This window comes from Tinamus guttatus, unplaced genomic scaffold, assembly GCF_059628265.1.
Source record: "Tinamus guttatus ecotype Peru unplaced genomic scaffold, ASM5962826v1 Tinamus_guttatus_pri_ptg000286l, whole genome shotgun sequence".
Taxonomy (NCBI): domain Eukaryota; kingdom Metazoa; phylum Chordata; class Aves; order Tinamiformes; family Tinamidae; genus Tinamus; species Tinamus guttatus.
Window position 1 is genome coordinate 1922430 of NW_028288820.1, and position 17751 is coordinate 1940180.

General features: G+C 38.2%; 1 protein-coding gene across 2 annotated transcripts in view; it reads right to left on the reverse strand.

The window, feature by feature from the left end:
• Positions 1-17751, reverse strand: part of MTA3 (metastasis associated 1 family member 3) — a 120078-nt gene that overhangs the window by 85131 nt on the left and 17196 nt on the right. For both annotated transcript variants that reach the window (XM_088527407.1, XM_088527409.1), the window contains exons 4-6: positions 16001-16127; positions 5129-5192; positions 3901-4018 (exon numbers count right to left, since the gene is read on the reverse strand). In XM_088527407.1, coding sequence (XP_088383533.1) covers positions 3901-4018; positions 5129-5192; positions 16001-16127 — 309 coding nt within the window. The remainder of the gene's footprint in view (positions 1-3900; positions 4019-5128; positions 5193-16000; positions 16128-17751) is intronic.

The following is a 17751-nucleotide window of genomic DNA, read 5'->3' on the forward strand; positions in this document are numbered from 1 at the left end:
AGTGGAAAGCTAGAGGAAGAAGAGGGGAAATGGTGACAATCTTGATACCACTGATCAAATACAACAGCTAGATGCACCAAACCCAATATACAGCAGCTCTTACAAACACCCGCAGCGCAGGCAGCCTGGTCCAGCATTCCAGAGATGGACGTGGAGGCCTGAAATAAATGATGCTCCAAACACGTGCATCTTCAAACTAGAGTCCAGAAGAACTGGTGCTTTGGAGCACCTGGCATGGTGCAGGAGGAAGAGCACCCACAACAGGAACAACATTCCTAAACCGTCTGACTTTGAGAGCAGTTTTACTCTCAAAGATGCTCAGCAAAACTCATGAGACTTGCTGAAATAAGTTTGATTCGTTCTTTCTCCAAAGATGTGATCTTAAATAAATATGTAATATTTTAATCTAGCTAAATAAACAAAAGGAATGTAGAAAAAAGGACATTTTCAATCAGATTTAGATTCTGTTTATATTCATTTACTATAAGGGTATAGAGGATTTATTCTGCTGACGTGCATTAAGCACAAGCTTTAAGGGGTGTCAGAGATGCATTAGCTTCTACCTAACACCATCATCTTTTGTGCACTGTCAGTTTTTAATTACATCCTCTTTGCCATCACCTGACCCACAGTGGACAGAATTCTTGCTACTAGCAGGCAGCTATTTGTTACAAACATGACACTGTCTTATTTTCCTTTAAAAATACTGCCTCTCAAACAGTAAATTTGCTAGCTTACGCTCTCAGATAATCCACACAAAATGAGCAACAGGGGGAAAGGGATGTGAGAGATGAAGAGATCTTGGCAGAGAAAAAACTGTTCTAACGGTAAGCAGGGACAGGAAATCTATATGAAAATACACAAATCTAAGACAAGCTGCACTTAAGTTATTCATGCACAAACTATACTACACTTCTCCTGTAATGTCTTAATTTTATCTTATTTGCACAGCCTGGAGGACAAATATATCCAAATCCTACAGCAGCCTTTCATGTTTTCTATTGGGAAATACTATTCACGTTGACGTCAAGTGAGTATTTCCACAAATCTGATCCTGCCCTGCTCTAGCTGAACATCCAGATTTACAACCCCATCCTGTACCGGAAACCCAACAGCCAAAGTTACAATCCCCATGGGCTCTGTGTTGCTGTACAAAGTCTATAGTAAACAACAGGCACAAGTGAAGGTCCTCAAAATTGGCTTTTTTTCCCCCCCCTTACTAATGCATGTTTTCAAACATCCTCAAAAAAGGGCATATTGTGCTTGAATAAAATGCTAAAAATTAAAGCAGTCTATTCAGACAGAAGGTAAGTTATCACAGCATAGCAGAAAGGCACGCAATTTGAATTTTTAGCCTAGAAGCCTACTCAAATCCATCAGTATATTTATACTGAAATAATTTGATTTTTAAAGATGTGTAAGGGCTTTCACAGCTCAAAGAACTTTTTCATTTATCAGCCATTTTGTGACTAGCCTTCAGAAAGCTCATCTGAATTAGCACGCTTTCACTCATTTCAAGTGGATTTATAAGCCAGTAACAGTAAAAAGAAAAAAAAAAAAAAAGACTGAGCATCTTAGAATTTTCTCTTTTTTTCAGTGGGGGAGGGAAGGGGGGACACAGTATTTAGATGTATTCTATATTTACTAGCAACTTAAAAGAAAGGTAAACTTCTTCCCTATGTAAACATTTGACATAAGTTCTCCAAGTGTTCTAAAATCTCTTTTTTGGAGATTGTTGTGAGGTTTTGAATGTCATTTTTTTAGTCATAAAATTAGTTATAGCAGCAAAACTTGAGCATATAAATCATTAGCCACTTTAAAAAATATAGCCTGGAATATTTATTTCAAGATTCAGTAACCTGCACAGAATTGCATGTTTTCAAAACAGCTCTATTTTACTCTAATCATACACACACAGTCACAGCTGAATCACCCTTTTCTGTTCTTTGGAGGTCAAAAGGCTACAGGAATAATTAGGTAACAACCAGCCAATACTGCAATTTAGATCATTTCATCCTCTTCAAACCAAACTATTTTGACTGGTGCCTGGAAATAAGTACTGACTAATCCAACTAAATGACAAAAGAACGTCTCTGAAATACCTCATTTTTGGTTTGTGGGCTACATCATGTTTCTGAGCCTTTGTAACAGAGGGACTATTGCTACCTACTGCTGGCTGACACTCCTGGGATTAACAGGGTGTGAAAAAAAGTACAACATGCAGTAACACACAGTGAAATCCTATCCGTAAAACAAAATTCTTCCACTCATTTAATGGAAGAAAGTATTTAACTCAGGAAGTTAAGCTATAGAAAATTTAATAAATTCTAAAACATATGGACACATTTTAGGGGGGAAAAAAAAAAAACATAAACTGTAAGTAAAATTTCCATGGGAGTAACATTTACTTTGCGGGTAAAGATTTATGATTCCAATTAAACCCTCGCTTTAGTGAGCCACGTAGCAGAATGCAGTAGGAAAAGGCTTTTCAGCTGGCAGACGCACCCAGCTCACCCTGAAAAGCCCAAGGATTCCACAAACTATTCTGGAAACATGGTAGCATTTCCTGGTTATTTGATGTGCATACGGAAACAATCATTTTCGTTTAACTTTCTAGGAAATATTCCTCTTCAGAATATGAACATGTACATAATTATTTAGTTCCCCAGCATTTTTTTTTCCAGACTGGATAGACACATTTTATAGCAAGAAAAGCAGTGTATCATATTCCAGCCATGTTTTTAAATAAGGCTGCACTGCCTATAATTAAATCTGTAAGAGTCTTCCTACAGTTCATTTCATTTTATTAAAAAAAAAAAGTCAAGATAATAATACATGTAATCTACTGAATTGCATCTATAATAAAATAATCTGACACTTCCTGGAAATTGAATCATTCTTCTTTTATGCAGCTCATTAAATAAGCTTTCTACAAAGAATATTAAAGAATATTTTTTGAGGAGATGGACAGTATAGCTGACAAAAATGCCCACACTCAAAGCAAAATATCCCATCTAAGGTTATGAAAATGTGTTATTTGTGGCATTCAGAACTGTAACATTTTTTTACTACAGAAAAAGCTGCCGAGATTCCTAAAAACAATTTTTATGCATAAGGATTTCTCATGAAAACCTTTTCTTTTATTAGTACTCGAGTAGAGTTTAAACTGCACTGCAGAAATTGTTCATTATAAAATTTACTTAGCAAATATTATCACTGCAAATACATTGCAAAACACAGCTGCTCAGACCTCTGGCAGTCGATCCAAATTAAATAAATATTGTATTTGAAACTTTGTTTAAAAAATGAAAGTTACTATGTAGCATAAGACGAAGGCAAAGGTAGCTGTGCTATATTGAAAAATAAAAAATAAAGACTGATGATTTTTAAAACGATACCAGTGCTTGAAATATGCATCTCATTCCTGTAACAAAGCAAACACAATGCTCTGAGGGAAGCCCGTACCTAAGAATATATGTAAAAATACAAAGACACAAAAATATGCATTCTGCACAGAGTGGCTACTTATGTAACAGGAGAGAAAGGGAAATGCCTTTTTTTTCCTGCCCCCCACTTGCTTTGTTATTGTAAAATTACTCTAGAAAATGGATCAGTCCCCAACGTTTTCTTTCCACGAGGCCTACATGAAGGACCTGGCTAGGCTATAGCACTAGTTAGATAAACCGATGCAGAATGGCTGGACTGTTTTAGGCAGGAGCTTTAAAAGGACGCTTGCAGCTACTCCGCGCAGCCTTTCTTTGCTTCTCCAGAGTATCCACCGGTAGTTTCAATTTCCCAAGACCTACTACTTGGCTTTCTCTGCCTTTAGGCAGACTAGTGTATTTCAGAGTTTCAGCATAAGCAATAATGCAAGAGAGCAGATTTTCCACAAATATTTACCTTCTGCAAGCATGTCTGGCACATCTGCTTGGTATCTCGGCCCCACTCTGATTTCTCCCTTGTCTGCTAAGAGTGTTTTCAGTGATGGATCATATACCAAGGAATAAAAAAAAGTATCCTAAAAAAGAAGACACATTTGCAACAACATAATGATTTTTTTTTATTTATTTTTTGTAAATATATACATTCTTCCATTTGCAAATCACTAAAGCAGTCCCCCTCATGCCTCCTATGTCTTTCTTGATGGTAGAGGTCAGGGAAAAGAAGAAAAATCATGAAATATCAGTCCTTTCTTTTAAAAGGCTGATAGAAGCTTCTTCCATTTCTCAGAAGCTAACCATGGTGCAGTGAAGAAATCTATATATAGCAACGTATTGGGGAATTTGAGCAATAATGGTGACTACTTTTCTGAATTAAACATGATTCCTTTCCCAAACCCCACCTGGTTTGCATCAGCTAGTCTCAAACAGCATAAGACACTGCCAGTGTCTGCAGAAGGCTCACACAACAGCATCTGCATCTCTGGCACTGTCAGCAGAAGCAGGGTAAGCACTTTACGAGATACGTTATAGGTCACCTAAATAATATGCAGGTTAGTGTATGAATATGAAAATAAAGACATGCTAACTTCAGCCAAAATGCCCTGCCTGCCTGATGCTCTGTTAAAATCCCAAGAAAAAATGTATTTATTTTTAAAGGTCTCTTGCAATACGTACTAGCTTCCTGGGGCTTTTTACTTTTTGTTTTGTTCTTCCCTCTAGCGAGGCTAAGCTTCTTTCCCTCCACAATAAATGAAGGAAGAGATACTTTTCACACACCAGATCAAAGCTCCCAAAACTAAATTCCTATGCTAAGTTGCGCTCTAGAGGAGTGTTTCGCTCTCTGTCCATTGACTGGAAAGCTCTTCTTACCAGAACACCTTTCCACAGCACAGGGCTGTGTGGATTCCCCCTACAACATCCACTAGGTGAAAACATTTGACATATTTTTCTTTTAAGATACCACAGGAATTACTTTGCAGACTTGGTTTTTCTCCATGTGGAATAATATGCAGAATAGAACCATAACACAAGTGTCATTTAATATGGATTTTATTCCACAATACTTTCAAAATTAGTGTTTTCAACAACTTGTACATTTGAAAAAATACTCCCAAGATATTATTTAGTAAAAAGAGTTCTGTAAAAATCGGAACATAACTCCATCCCAACATTGAAACAAGTATTACCTCTTTCTCCAGATACGACAACACAGACTCTGTTTCATTCAGAAGCGCAACACTGCATTTTCCCCTGTACACAGACATAAGAGCAAACGGTTACCTTTGTAAAACTGTTTTTTTTTTCCTGAAAAAGCTAATCAGAAAAGTTAGTTACAAGAACATAATACAGATAAACTTTTATGTTAAAAATATAGAATGCATTTCACCATGTTTTAAAACAAAAATTGACAATAAAGCACCAAAATGAACAGCACTCAAACACATACAAATTCTGAAGTACTGGGAAAGAATGTTTGAGAGGAAAAACAGAAGCTATAAAGGAAAAAGAGGTATCATGGCAAACAATATTTATTAATACTCTGAAACAAAAATGCAATTAATTAGAAGAGAATCTAATGGAATATTGGATATTATATCATGTGCAAAAGCAGAAAGGTAAATAACATCCGAGGAAAACCTGGATACAACATTCACAGGGCGGATCCCATTTTCTGTGGAACTCTGACGTTCTGCTTTTCAAAGGACTTGGTAAAACCCAACACAGAACAAATCTTGAACTTTATGACGAGTTAGCAAACTCTAAGCACCTGGCTGCTCTCATGAATCTTATCCTGATCCCACTGGTCACCATCAGCACGACCTTAGCTTGAGGGCTTTGTTTTACTTTTGGCAGGTGACACCTTTCCAAAGCACAGGCTGGCAGGGGAAGTCATGAGCACTGGCAAGATAAGCACCAATATCACTGGCATTCCCAACACAGGCCCATCTACGTAGACGAACGCAATGAGCTTCCATCACCATTACTGAGAAAGTTACAAGAAGGGCTGGGAGCTACTGCTCCAGCATTGATTTATACAATCTCTCCCAGGTCAAAGGCCTGGATGAATGAAACTATCTCCTAGACTACAGATGGAAAAAAAGAAAAATCCACTAAAGCTTCAAATAAACTTTCTCTTCACCTGACGTAACAGAATCACTAGCAAGGAGGAGATGTGCGTGATTGGTGTGACTTTTCCAATTCTCCATCTTTTTTTTTTCTGGCTTTTTAAAGCCTAAAGTCTAAAGATTTTTAAAGTCTAAAATCAATTTTGAAGTAGATTAAAAAGAAAAACATACACAAAATGTTACACAGGTAACTAACATTTCTCAAAACAAGGATGCAAAAATGGCTTCCCAAGGTTCCAAAGGAAGCTCCTGAGGCCTAGTGGGAAGTCAGGGTTATTGAAAGGTTCTGGAATCTGCAGGAATATTCAGACAGAAAATTCACAGGGCAAGTTCTACTGAGAGGTCATGCAAATGTAGCTTCTCTTAGGGCAGCACAAAGCAAACATTACCTCAAATCAGACACTGAGTAATTTGAGTCTCCCTATAAACCTAAAGAACTAATAAACAGTAATTATCACCATTCCTGTATCCAACGCACACAGGCATCATGCACATACACATGTAACACGTGCTCCGACCCCCAGCCTCACTACTTCAGAAGAAGGCAGCAAAGTGATAGAGAGCACCTAGAATTAGCATTCCCATAAGACAGTAGGAACCCTCCTGGCAAGCAAGTCTGACAACATGCACGTGAAAAGAAATAAAAGCAATCACTGAGAAAACTAAAGTTAACCCAACTCTCCAATCTATTATTAAACTACTAATAATATACTAAAGAACAAGTAGAGTAAAACCCAGTTGCTGCCACAGAAACAGAATACATTGTAGACTAATATGAGAAGAGAAAAACTTTTAAGGCCAGATAATGGTATGGATTTATTTTAAACCTCAAAACAACATTACAAAAAAAAATATGGAAAGAAAAACAATATTGCTGATTTATCTTAGAGAATCCAAATGGTAAATAGTGTTGCAAGAGAAACATCTATTAATAATGAGAAATAAATCACATAAAAAAATAGAGGCCTTCCATAATCACGTTTAAAATAAATATTTCCTCTTTGCTAAATAATAATAGACCGAATGTGCCTGCTGACGGAGCAAATGACTTCCCCTGGGTTATACCACTGGGGAATTCTGCTGACAACAGCGCTAAGGGCACAGGAAACTGTCTACCCACTATCAGAGAAGAAAGCAAAACCAGAAGGTTGCCTGGAACAGCCTTCTGCAATGGGCTGTGCAAAGTTCTGGGGCGCTCAGCCTTGAACTCAAAGCCTGCTCAGGGGGACCTCAGGCACAACTTCCCGAAGGGATCCGAGGCAGAAACTGCTGCAAGGAGAAAGCCAAGGCCAAAGGACAAGAGCAGCTGAAGGCTGCTGATCACCCAGGGAAATCAGAGCGTGAGTTCCAGGCTGGGAAGTTTTTAGAGAGCGGCAGAACACGCAGTATCTACACGTAAGAAAAGCTACCACACCTGAAAGACATTGCCCAGCCAAGTAAAGGCATGTTTCTGCTAATGGCTGGGATCAGAGGATTTTATATTCATTTATTTTTGGCCATTGTATGTGTACGTGTATATGTATGTGTATATTTTTGGGTGTGGATTTTTTAATTAGGATTTTCACTATATGAGCACTGGACTGAAAGGAGCTTCTATGGGTTATTAATCCCACCTAATCATCACTGAAGTAGGTTGCCTGTCCCTGTTGCTAGTCCTGCTAGTACTGCCCAGCTGCTTGTCTTTATACTACTAGGTTAAGCAAGCCCAGCTTTTCAAGTCACTGTCTCATAGAACAGGTCTTTTTTCCCTTCATATCACCTTACAAATCCAAATTTCATCAGTCCGTCAGTCTCTAGTTTGAAAACAGAGGACCAAAACTAAAAACTGTATGAGTTTTTATCAATGCACCAGAAATTCAAAGTACTTTTCTGCTGCATGGAAATATTTCTCCTAATTAACCATGAGATTCCATCCGTTTCTGTCACAGCCATGCTATAACACTAACTACAACATTTCCACAAATGCTACCAGCAGGAAGTTTCCTCTTTTTTAGAAATCATATGGACCTGCCCAGGCATAACGCATGAAGGTAATGCAATGGGAATCTGACCCCACAATCCTCTCTCTCTTTTCTCTTTTTTTTCTGATCCTCTTCATCTCCCAGTACCCCTTCAGCCTCAGATCCCTCTGCCTCTGACTTCCCTGCAAGTAATCTGTGGATTTATTGTCAATATATGGTATTTTAGAAGAACACGGAGTAGCTAGATAAGGATGTTAAGCATTAAATGTGCTGAACCACCTCATTAACAACTGGCATTTGAACACTATCATTTTCAACTGAATTACCATTTTATTGACATGTATTCTTCCTTTCAGACATGACTTGGCACTTCATACACCTAAACCTGTTCTGGCAATTTATTCAGTATTTACCACGAGGCTCCAGCGCCGTACAAAAACGGGACCTACACCAACCTTCATTCTGCCATTTATAACGGACCAGGATACAAGCAGACATTAGAAAGACAAACTGTTGGCAAAGACCTCCTGGATTTTAAAGATGATCTCACCCAAAGGGCTCTTGCTCAGAGCCCTCACCCATTTCAGTGAACGCTGACTGTTCAGCTTAGCAGCAAGCATTAGCCGCCCGTTGTTAACTGCTGATCACTAAGCAAACACAGGCAGCTCATGTCCCGTTAATTAATGTTGTCACTGCACAGCACGGGAAATGGGGATAAGCCCCGCGCTAACCTGCAGCCCAGAACCTCCTCATTTTCTCTTCCTTTCCGTGTGTGTCGGGAGAACCGCACTCCCACCGAAACCATGGAAAGATGAAATGGAAACTCTGAGCACAACGTGTGCTGGCCGACGAGAGCCTTTCGGCAGGAGACATTTCGGAAGGCTTCCCTGTACCTCGATCACTTCTTTGGATTCCTTTCTCCCTTCTGTAACTCCAGAGCATTGCCTCCTAAAGATTTATTATAGACCGTACAAAACCCTGACATCTGTTCAACTTTAATTATTGCAGGGCTGTTCTTTCAATATCATTGCTAGGTATTCTCCTAAAGAATATTCATGGAAAGACAAAGAAATTCAACCAATTCATTATTGAGACACTGTAAATCAATTTTAGCAAAACTGCTAGGGCTGTGTAGTAACTAACGTTACCCCTTCAGGCTAGTAATTTTCCAAATTTCATGTTAGTTCTTCAACAGAGAAATCTAACCTCATCATATGCCTACTGCATCAAAGAATTTCCATTTTATCGCTTATGTCTTTATACAGTCATATCATGGCTGGGGTCACGAGCATTGATAATATACATAAGACACTACTGTCTTAAAAAAAAAATCATTTGCTAAACTATTTAGTCAAGATTAAAGGTGCCAAGATTAAAAGTGACAAGTTATCAGCTTCTGCAACCTAGAAAATGAATGAAACAAATTTCATACAAATGATGATGAGGAGATAGAGCCTAATAAGTCTTTGAAGATTGAAGATAAAAAAAAAAAGCTATGTCCGAGTGAGCTCCAGCACAGGAATGGAAAACATGAAGGAAAATAATTCAAACAAGACCATGATAGTGACTAGCATTCAGAACAGTTAGACATATGAGAAAAGAGTCTTTATTAATTCATTTCAATGAAGACACAACACGAATATAACCAGAACAAGAATTTAAGTTATATGAAGAAATGCTGTATCAAAGACACTATACAAACAGTGTTATGACAAGAGTTAGATACAGCCTTGTTAAAGAATGTTGAGCAAAGCACCAAATTCTCCAGAATATGCATTTAATAGGTAGCTGGAAAAAAAAAAAAAAAAAGAGACAACTCTTATTTGAACTGTCCAGGTATTGTCTTTTTCTTTTTTTTTTCCCTCTTAAAAAATCAATAATGAAATTACTTCAGTTAAACATTTCCCAAAATTCAAAAAACTAATGAAAACATTGATCTTTAAAGTTAGAAAAAAAAAAAAGCCACTGATCCACAGTAACTATTTTCATCTTCTGAAGTTCTTGCTTGATTCAGCATAACTCCTACTTCTAGGAGTGGAAGGGCCTCTTCCATTCCTGTTTTGCTATCTGTGCATGCTACTTCTTCAACTATTTTCACCAGATGAGTAAGACAGCCCACGACATGCAAATCTTATTTTAATGAGGATCTCTTGGGCCAGGAGGTAGTCAAACAAAAACTACAAGGATATACCATAAAATTAGAGGGAAAAAAAAAGGAGAAAGAGAAATAATATTAGGAAAAGTGTTTGTGAGGAAATTTTGATGTTAATGTATGCTATTATTTCAATGACAGCTGAAGATTATACTCAAGATACAAAACGAAGGAGGGCAATAACGTTTTTTGCACAAACACAACTCAGGAGAAACGATTGTCCTATTTGCCATAAGGTGAAAGGAAGAGGAAACAGTGCAGGTGCTGAGCACAAGAGAAGAAAGCCATCGTAAGTTAAAAAATATTGAGCTATGTCTTGAACGGGAAAATGTTTTGAAGATTTCCAATAACTCAACCACTTTGAGCCAAGTCTTCACCCTTTCCAAGCAGGCTAAATTGCAGCGATGATCACAAACCACAGCCCACGAACTGGCCTCCGCTGACTACACGAAACCGGCTCCTCGCATATGAGAAGCCAACAGCAGCCCTGCTGCATCCTACTTTTAGGCACAACTTTAGGGACATGGTATGATGCTTACAGACACATAACAGATGTTTTACAGCAAATTTCAAGTTCTCCAGATTGCAGAAGTATTTACAGTTTGCAAGGCACACTATTGCACAATACTAAAAACAAGAAAATACAAGAGGCATAAACAGGTTGTTACAGTGATGTAAACCTGTAACAGACCCCTAGAATTTGATTTTTTTCTTCAGCCAATGCCCAGAAGTTAAATATGAATCAATACAGTGCAGGCCTTTCTTCATGTGCCAGACCTTAGGATCAGCCTCAAGCATAAAAAAAAAAAAAAAAAATCAGGCTGGATAGCTGTACACTACTGGTGTCTGTGTCTCCATCAAAATAATCTCCATCTCCCAATATTGCCACAGATGTGAGGTATACGATGTACATCTGTGGCCAAAAGACAGATCAATGAACTGGGGATTATCTAATTAACATATGTTTGCTCAAAGAAGATTAAAACCAGAATGCACAGAAAATTGATTCATGTACAGCTGAATTAATTAGTAAATGCCTGGCATCTAAGCTTATAAAACAAAACACACACACACACACATATATACGGACAGTCCAGGCTCTTTTTTATGCCGCATGCAACTTTCAGTTTGAACAATCAGAACCTTCAGTAGAACTGGACTGCTGATTTCCGTATCCGTGTACAAAATTAATAATGTTTAAGGGGAAATTCTGTCTTGGAGTAATCATGCACTCAATTCTCATTGACTTCAAACTGACCTGCTGATACTGCTCACATCCAGTATTTGTAACTTTTCACGTATACCTAAGATTACAGCTTTCTACAACTCTACGCGCTGTCGTCTAGTCACAATTTAATCAAAAAAATTGCAGACTTGAGTCAAATTCCATTACTCTAAAAAAAATTCTCATGCTCTATTTGAAAGTTTTTCCATACCGCACATGCATAGTCATTCTGTGAAAACGTTCAACTTCCCAGTACTACTAGTCAGTTCTTAAAAAAGACAAAACAAAACAAATAAAAAAAACCCCACAACAACAACTTAGGTAATTATAATGTTTGCAAAAGGCTCCTGAAGTCCTTTCTTTGCTGGAAAGGAATTCATAAAGCAAGCCAAGAGCATCTTAATGCAGGTTTATAAAGAAAGGGGTGTATGAAAGTTACCGAGAACTGAAGATTTCAGTTCTCTGAATCAGAATTCAGAAATCAGAATTTTCTGAATTGCAGCTGCGAAAATATTAAAAATATTTAAAAACCTGACTTGATGCTTATTCCAAGCAACAAATATAATCCCCTAACAAACATAGGGGACACTTAGTTCGCCCAATAGCACAACTTAGGTGTTTAAGTACAGGTTTATGATAGTAATTTTCATAATCAGAATAATGGACATTATCTGCATAATGCACTGATATATACATAATGCATTGATATAATGTATTAACTACACAGTCATAGAGTCCAGAATCGACGCTCAGCAAGAACTTCAGCATCTTGAAATTGTGCCCAAGATAAAGCACCATGTGCTCAGTGAAAACACAACCTCCGGGAAACAAAACAAAAAAACAGGCTACTATTTGACCGGAATTGCATGTTTCATGCACCCATAAAAGACTGGTACAAGCGCTACCAGCAACTGACAACACTGCAAAAAGATATGGTAAATATTCCATCACTTGAGAACTTTTCGAGCATGCATGGATGCCTCACTCAAAGTCCACTTAAATTCAAGCACAAAAATTAGAAGTAGAAAACAAACAAACAACCGAAAAATCAGGCATGTCTTGTTTTTATTTGCCAAACCCCTATCAGTATTCTTGAGCCCCCAGGAAAGACTTTTAAAAACTTGTATTCAAATGCTTGAACTTACCTAAAAAATTGCTGAACAGTAAGAAATTTGCTAGATTTCATTTTTTATTTATTCAAGATGATTTTTACCCTGCTGTAAGAAAGGGAGAACTATTTAGCCTCCCAAAGTTCTACATTTTATTCTTTAAAAAAAAATCCAAACAAAATAACTGGATCAACTGATTAAAAAGTCAACATGATATCAGAAATCTATAGAAGCCCTTTTTATCCCCATAAATACTCAACACACACAAAAACAGTGAGAAAGAGAATGAGAGCAAAGAATGAAGTTGCATTTCAATAATTCAAAAGCAATCAAATTGCATCTAACTTATCCCAAAGCCAATGTCAGAAACCAAAGAGCTTCAGAATTAAGCTTACACATTGCAGAAATCTAACAGTAAGGCACTGCAACTAAGAGAAGTGACACCTAATGCATGTGTATAAATTATGCATTACTGCGTTTACAATTACGAATTGGAATAAAAGCAATTCCAGTCACAAGTTTTATTTTTTGGAGGGCTGATATATTTCTCGTTAAGAAAAGCTAAAAAAAGTAAAGCTAAGAGAAGAAGAAAGATAAAACAAAAGCAGTTAAGGGGTCTATTGGTAAAAAGTAAATTGCAATATACCATACAAGGTAAAATTATTTCATCTCCTTAAAAAGCAAGCAGAAAGCAAACAAATTGAGGTAGTTTCTTCTCTTGGCTGAAGAGGTCGGTAAAAGTGTAAGATCTTCAGCTGTCAAAACAACTGTAGATGGTTCAGGCTCCTCCATGCTCTTAAAAATCACTTTCAGGTTCTCCTCTTGCTTCCTCCAAAAGGACTGAGATTTTATCTCCTTATTCCTGAGAGCATTTATCTCCATTCTCCACTCTATTCCGTTGCATATTGTTTCTTTTCTCCTGCACACCTTTCCCATCTCGATGCCAAAATCACAGGCAGTGGGAATTAAGAAATCCCACAGAGCTACTCAGGCTTCTGTCACCTAAGGATCTAAAATGAAGGACATGGTGACAAGGAGGAGTCAACCCAGCACCAACTGTGCCCAACTAATCTGCTGGTCTTCTCTAAGGAGAAGATTGGCCTGGTGAGTCATGGACAGCAGTGAATGTTGTTTACCTTCACTTTAGCAAGGCCTTCGTTAGAACATCCCAAAGTGCCCTTTAACCATATTGATTACACATGGATTGGTTAAATAGATGAGAAGGGTTGTTAGTAAACCAGCTAGAGCCCCCAAGCTCAAAGGACTGTAACATGTGGTACCAAGTCCAGTGTGGACATCAAGCTGATTACCAGATGTATCCCCCAGGTGCTGATACTGGGGCTCAACATTGTGGAACCAGGTTTGTTCATCCCAAAGATAAGATGCCTAAGGGGGGAGAAAAATATCTTACTGCTGTCTTCAGCTACTTGAGGAAAAGGTATACAAACCAGACAGAGGCAAGCTGGTTTTGGAGAAGCACACCGGAAAGGTAAGAAGCAATGGATATCAAGTTCCTACCAAGAGAATGTCTGGTCATAGCCGGGGGGGAAAAGCACCATGATGATAGTGGTGATGGTGGTTAAACACTGGAACAGACATTCATAGAGACTGGAGAATCTCCATCTACATGTTCAAATTTCGAATGGGCAAGGTCCTGGACAACCTGATCTATGATGGCCCTGCCTTGTATGGGATTTGCAGTAGGTGACCTCTGGATGTCCCAACAAAAAAGCATTATTTTACAATTTTTTAAAAATCTTTTTTCCAGAGTGCTGTTGGTAGAAAGGTACAACCCTATGTTCTCAACATCTCCTTCTTTACAGTACAAAATAACTAAGAGAAGTTATGAAAACACGAAGAATTACAGAACCTGCACATTCCAGTGCAGCAAACAAGTTATTGAACTGATTAAAGAACATTTTGCAATCTACTTTCCTTCCTGGTATTTATTTAAAAAAAAAAAAAAAAAAAAAAAAAACTTACTCATGCCTCTCATTAGATCACACAGGACGTGTTACGGAATGCTCTGGTTAGGGTCTTGGTAACATGTGCCAGCAGAGCACTACAGCACTCACCTGTTTCGAGGAGCTGCTACGAGTCATCACGGTGTGTGTGTGTCTGCTGTGGTGCTACGTGTACTGTGAACTCCCCACGTGCTTTTCTGGATCCCTCGTGAAGTGCTTACTGGGGAACGACTATTGCGTTTACTGCCTGAGCTGGGAGGTTACAAGACACTTATAATGCTTCTACATTACCTTGTCTCTACCCAGAGAACATCTGATGATAATACCTCACTTCAATACCTAAATATCAAAGTGAGGAGAAGAAACTGAGTGTTTATTAACTCTATGCTATAGCTGTGGAAGCTGAGGAAGCTGACAGTTAAATGGCTTTCTCAAAGCCAGAGAACGAATTCAAACAGGCAGAAGAAATTAATAAAAATCCTCTAAATTCTAGTTTTTGTGTTGGCAGTAGAAAAGTAATAAAAGACTTTTGCCGATGAGAGAAAGAAAACACACACACACACAGAGTATTTCTCCTACAGGAGCAGATAAAGCATTTCTTTTTTTCACAGCTTCTAGGCTATGGTCTAAAAATGGCTGAAGCAAACTGGATGCATTGAGGAAACAAATTCCTTCAGAATACCAACCTAAAAGAGCTGCTGTTTTACACTTACTGCACTCCCCCTCTACTTGTCACCATGTTTTTTCTTACCTTTCGCCTCCATTTTTGGAAACATTTCCCAGAAAAAGCAGAGTTTGCTTGACTACTCGGTGAGAAACTACATGAGTGCTTACATCATTTACAGAACTAAAATCACCAAAACCTTCTGTGGTTTCAGCAAGCCTCTTTCAGCTTTAGCATTAGGGCAATTGAAATCTATATAAAGAAAAAAAAAAAAAAAAAAAAAACAGCCTACACATGAGAGCATGCCAAATTTGAATCCCTTGGTTAAAGTTTTAACAAACTTCAGAATTAAAATCATGCTTTCAAGGACATAGTATGCAAAATGCTTTCACAATATGTAGCCAAAGTCTATCATGACTTCTTCACCATTACTGAAGTAAGTTGGGATAATTTTATCTGTAAATGCCCACAGCCCCAGATTTCAAACTCAAACACAGAGTCACTGCCTCCTTTCTGAACCTGTCTGCAATTTCCCAGGGTAGACAAAATTGTAAAAACAGCATCGACAAAAGCAAAACAAAAGAAACAGCTCTTCCGAAGTGGCAGTGACTTGATACCCTGTGATCAGCTGAGGCTCTAACAGCAAGTCAGAGCTCTGCTGGAGAACCCTGCCCGTTGCAGCGTGCAAGCATCGAGTACCAGAAGGCAGTGGAAGCAATTCAGGGGAACAACTGGCACTTCTCAGCTGGGGTCTGCCACATCCTTCCACAAGATAAAGGCAGTGTGTGCTAACGGGTGAGCTTCTGACAGGCAGCACGCCTCAGCAGAACGCACACATGAACGGTATTTACTTCTTACCTGATGTGTGTTGCAGGAAGAGACTCATACTGGCGAGAAAGGAACAGCTCCCTGTGCTTCAACTGATGCTTCTGTTTATCAGTCAAGTCAACCTCAATTGTGGTTTCAGACTCTTCTTCAACTTCTTCTGCAAAGAAGCAGAGTGTAGGTTGAAATTAGCTCTGTTACATAACACCGCTGCAGCCATTTCAGTTGACATTCCCCCCTCCCCTTAGCAACCTCCCTTAGCATTTTAAAGAAAGGATGAGTTTAGTTTATATAACTTAATAGAATATAAAGCATTTCAAAGTTCTGTGCATTCTACTTACACGCTTTACCAAGGTATGATCCTTGCCTATTGAGTTATACTTGATGTCTTTCAAACAACTGTAACATGAACCCTGGCAAAAACTACTATTTTTTTTTCTCCTTTTTTCCCATCTTTTTTCACCTCTTTTCTCTGGGTAGACCTACTGCTTGGTCTAAAGCAGACCTCTGCCCAGAACAGACACCCTTGCTCTCTGCTGGTGGCCCTGTACTTCCCATGAAACTGGAACTGATCAACAACAACGCGCTGCCAAAGCACTGCCCAAGGAAACTGCAAACCCTACAGCCTTCAAGTACTACACCTTACTAGATCCTAACAACATGTGCAGATAAAACAGGACTTTAAAATATCAAAACACAAAATAATCTTGTACTATAAGCTTGTATAACCATCTGAAAACAGCTGACAAGAAACAGGCATTTGGAAAGCAATCTAGGCACCAAAACACAGGTGTCCAGGGCCATTTTAGACAGCCTGAAGTATCCAAGACCTCTGACTGCAGATACTAGGCATGAGACATTTGTCGAGTCTGTGCCCTCCTAAAGCAGCATCAAGAATCTTACTGCTGAGGCTAAAACAGCTCAAGTGTCAAAGAGCCTCCTCAGAGCAAGAACTAAAAAGAAAATAAATTTTTCTTTTATATTTACTGTACTTATTGTACTTGTATCCAAAAAAAAAAAAATCACGATTTAAAAGTCTGAAGCTGAAATTAGAAACAAACAAACAAACAAGCATCTCTTACAACATCCCAAGCCTAAACACAAAATGCAACAACATAACTTTATTTTAAGTTTCTAGGAATGCAACACATACACGTTTTTGGTATAACTGCCTGACATAGCACTGCTATCCAACATAGGTAGGAGGAAGGACAACACGGTCAGACACAGCTTGGTTCCACTCTTATCACAGGATAACTTAAATTTGCTCCTTTACCACTATAAAGCAAAACTAACAACAGCATTAGTATGCGGCAGTACTAGAAAGAGTTTGCCTTAGGAATACAAAACCCAGTTTTGGAAGTAAGTACTGTAGGGCATAAAGCTAGAAAACTAAAGATCAAGCCTGCTTCACAGTGATTAAAACAAAAAACCCCAAAAACTAAAAAACAAAGCAAAACAAACAAAAAAAAGACTCCATCAGAAGAAACCTGTAAATAGGTGACTTTGATCCAAGTTTTGGCCTAGATCAGGCCCTAAAAGTCTATTAAGAAAAAACACAAGAAGGACGTCCATACTTTTAGAAGTACGTTTTTTGCGTCATATTTGAAACATGTATGAAATCTTAATTGTCATTATTTGTGCCAAAGGAGTGAAACAGAAGCAAACCATAGGAAATTACAAAGCTTGGAAAGGCTAGGCTAAGTACATTTTCTGTACTTAGTGAAAGAAAGCAATGGCTCAGTGTGAACAAATATTTTCAATAGAGGAATACAGTGATGACA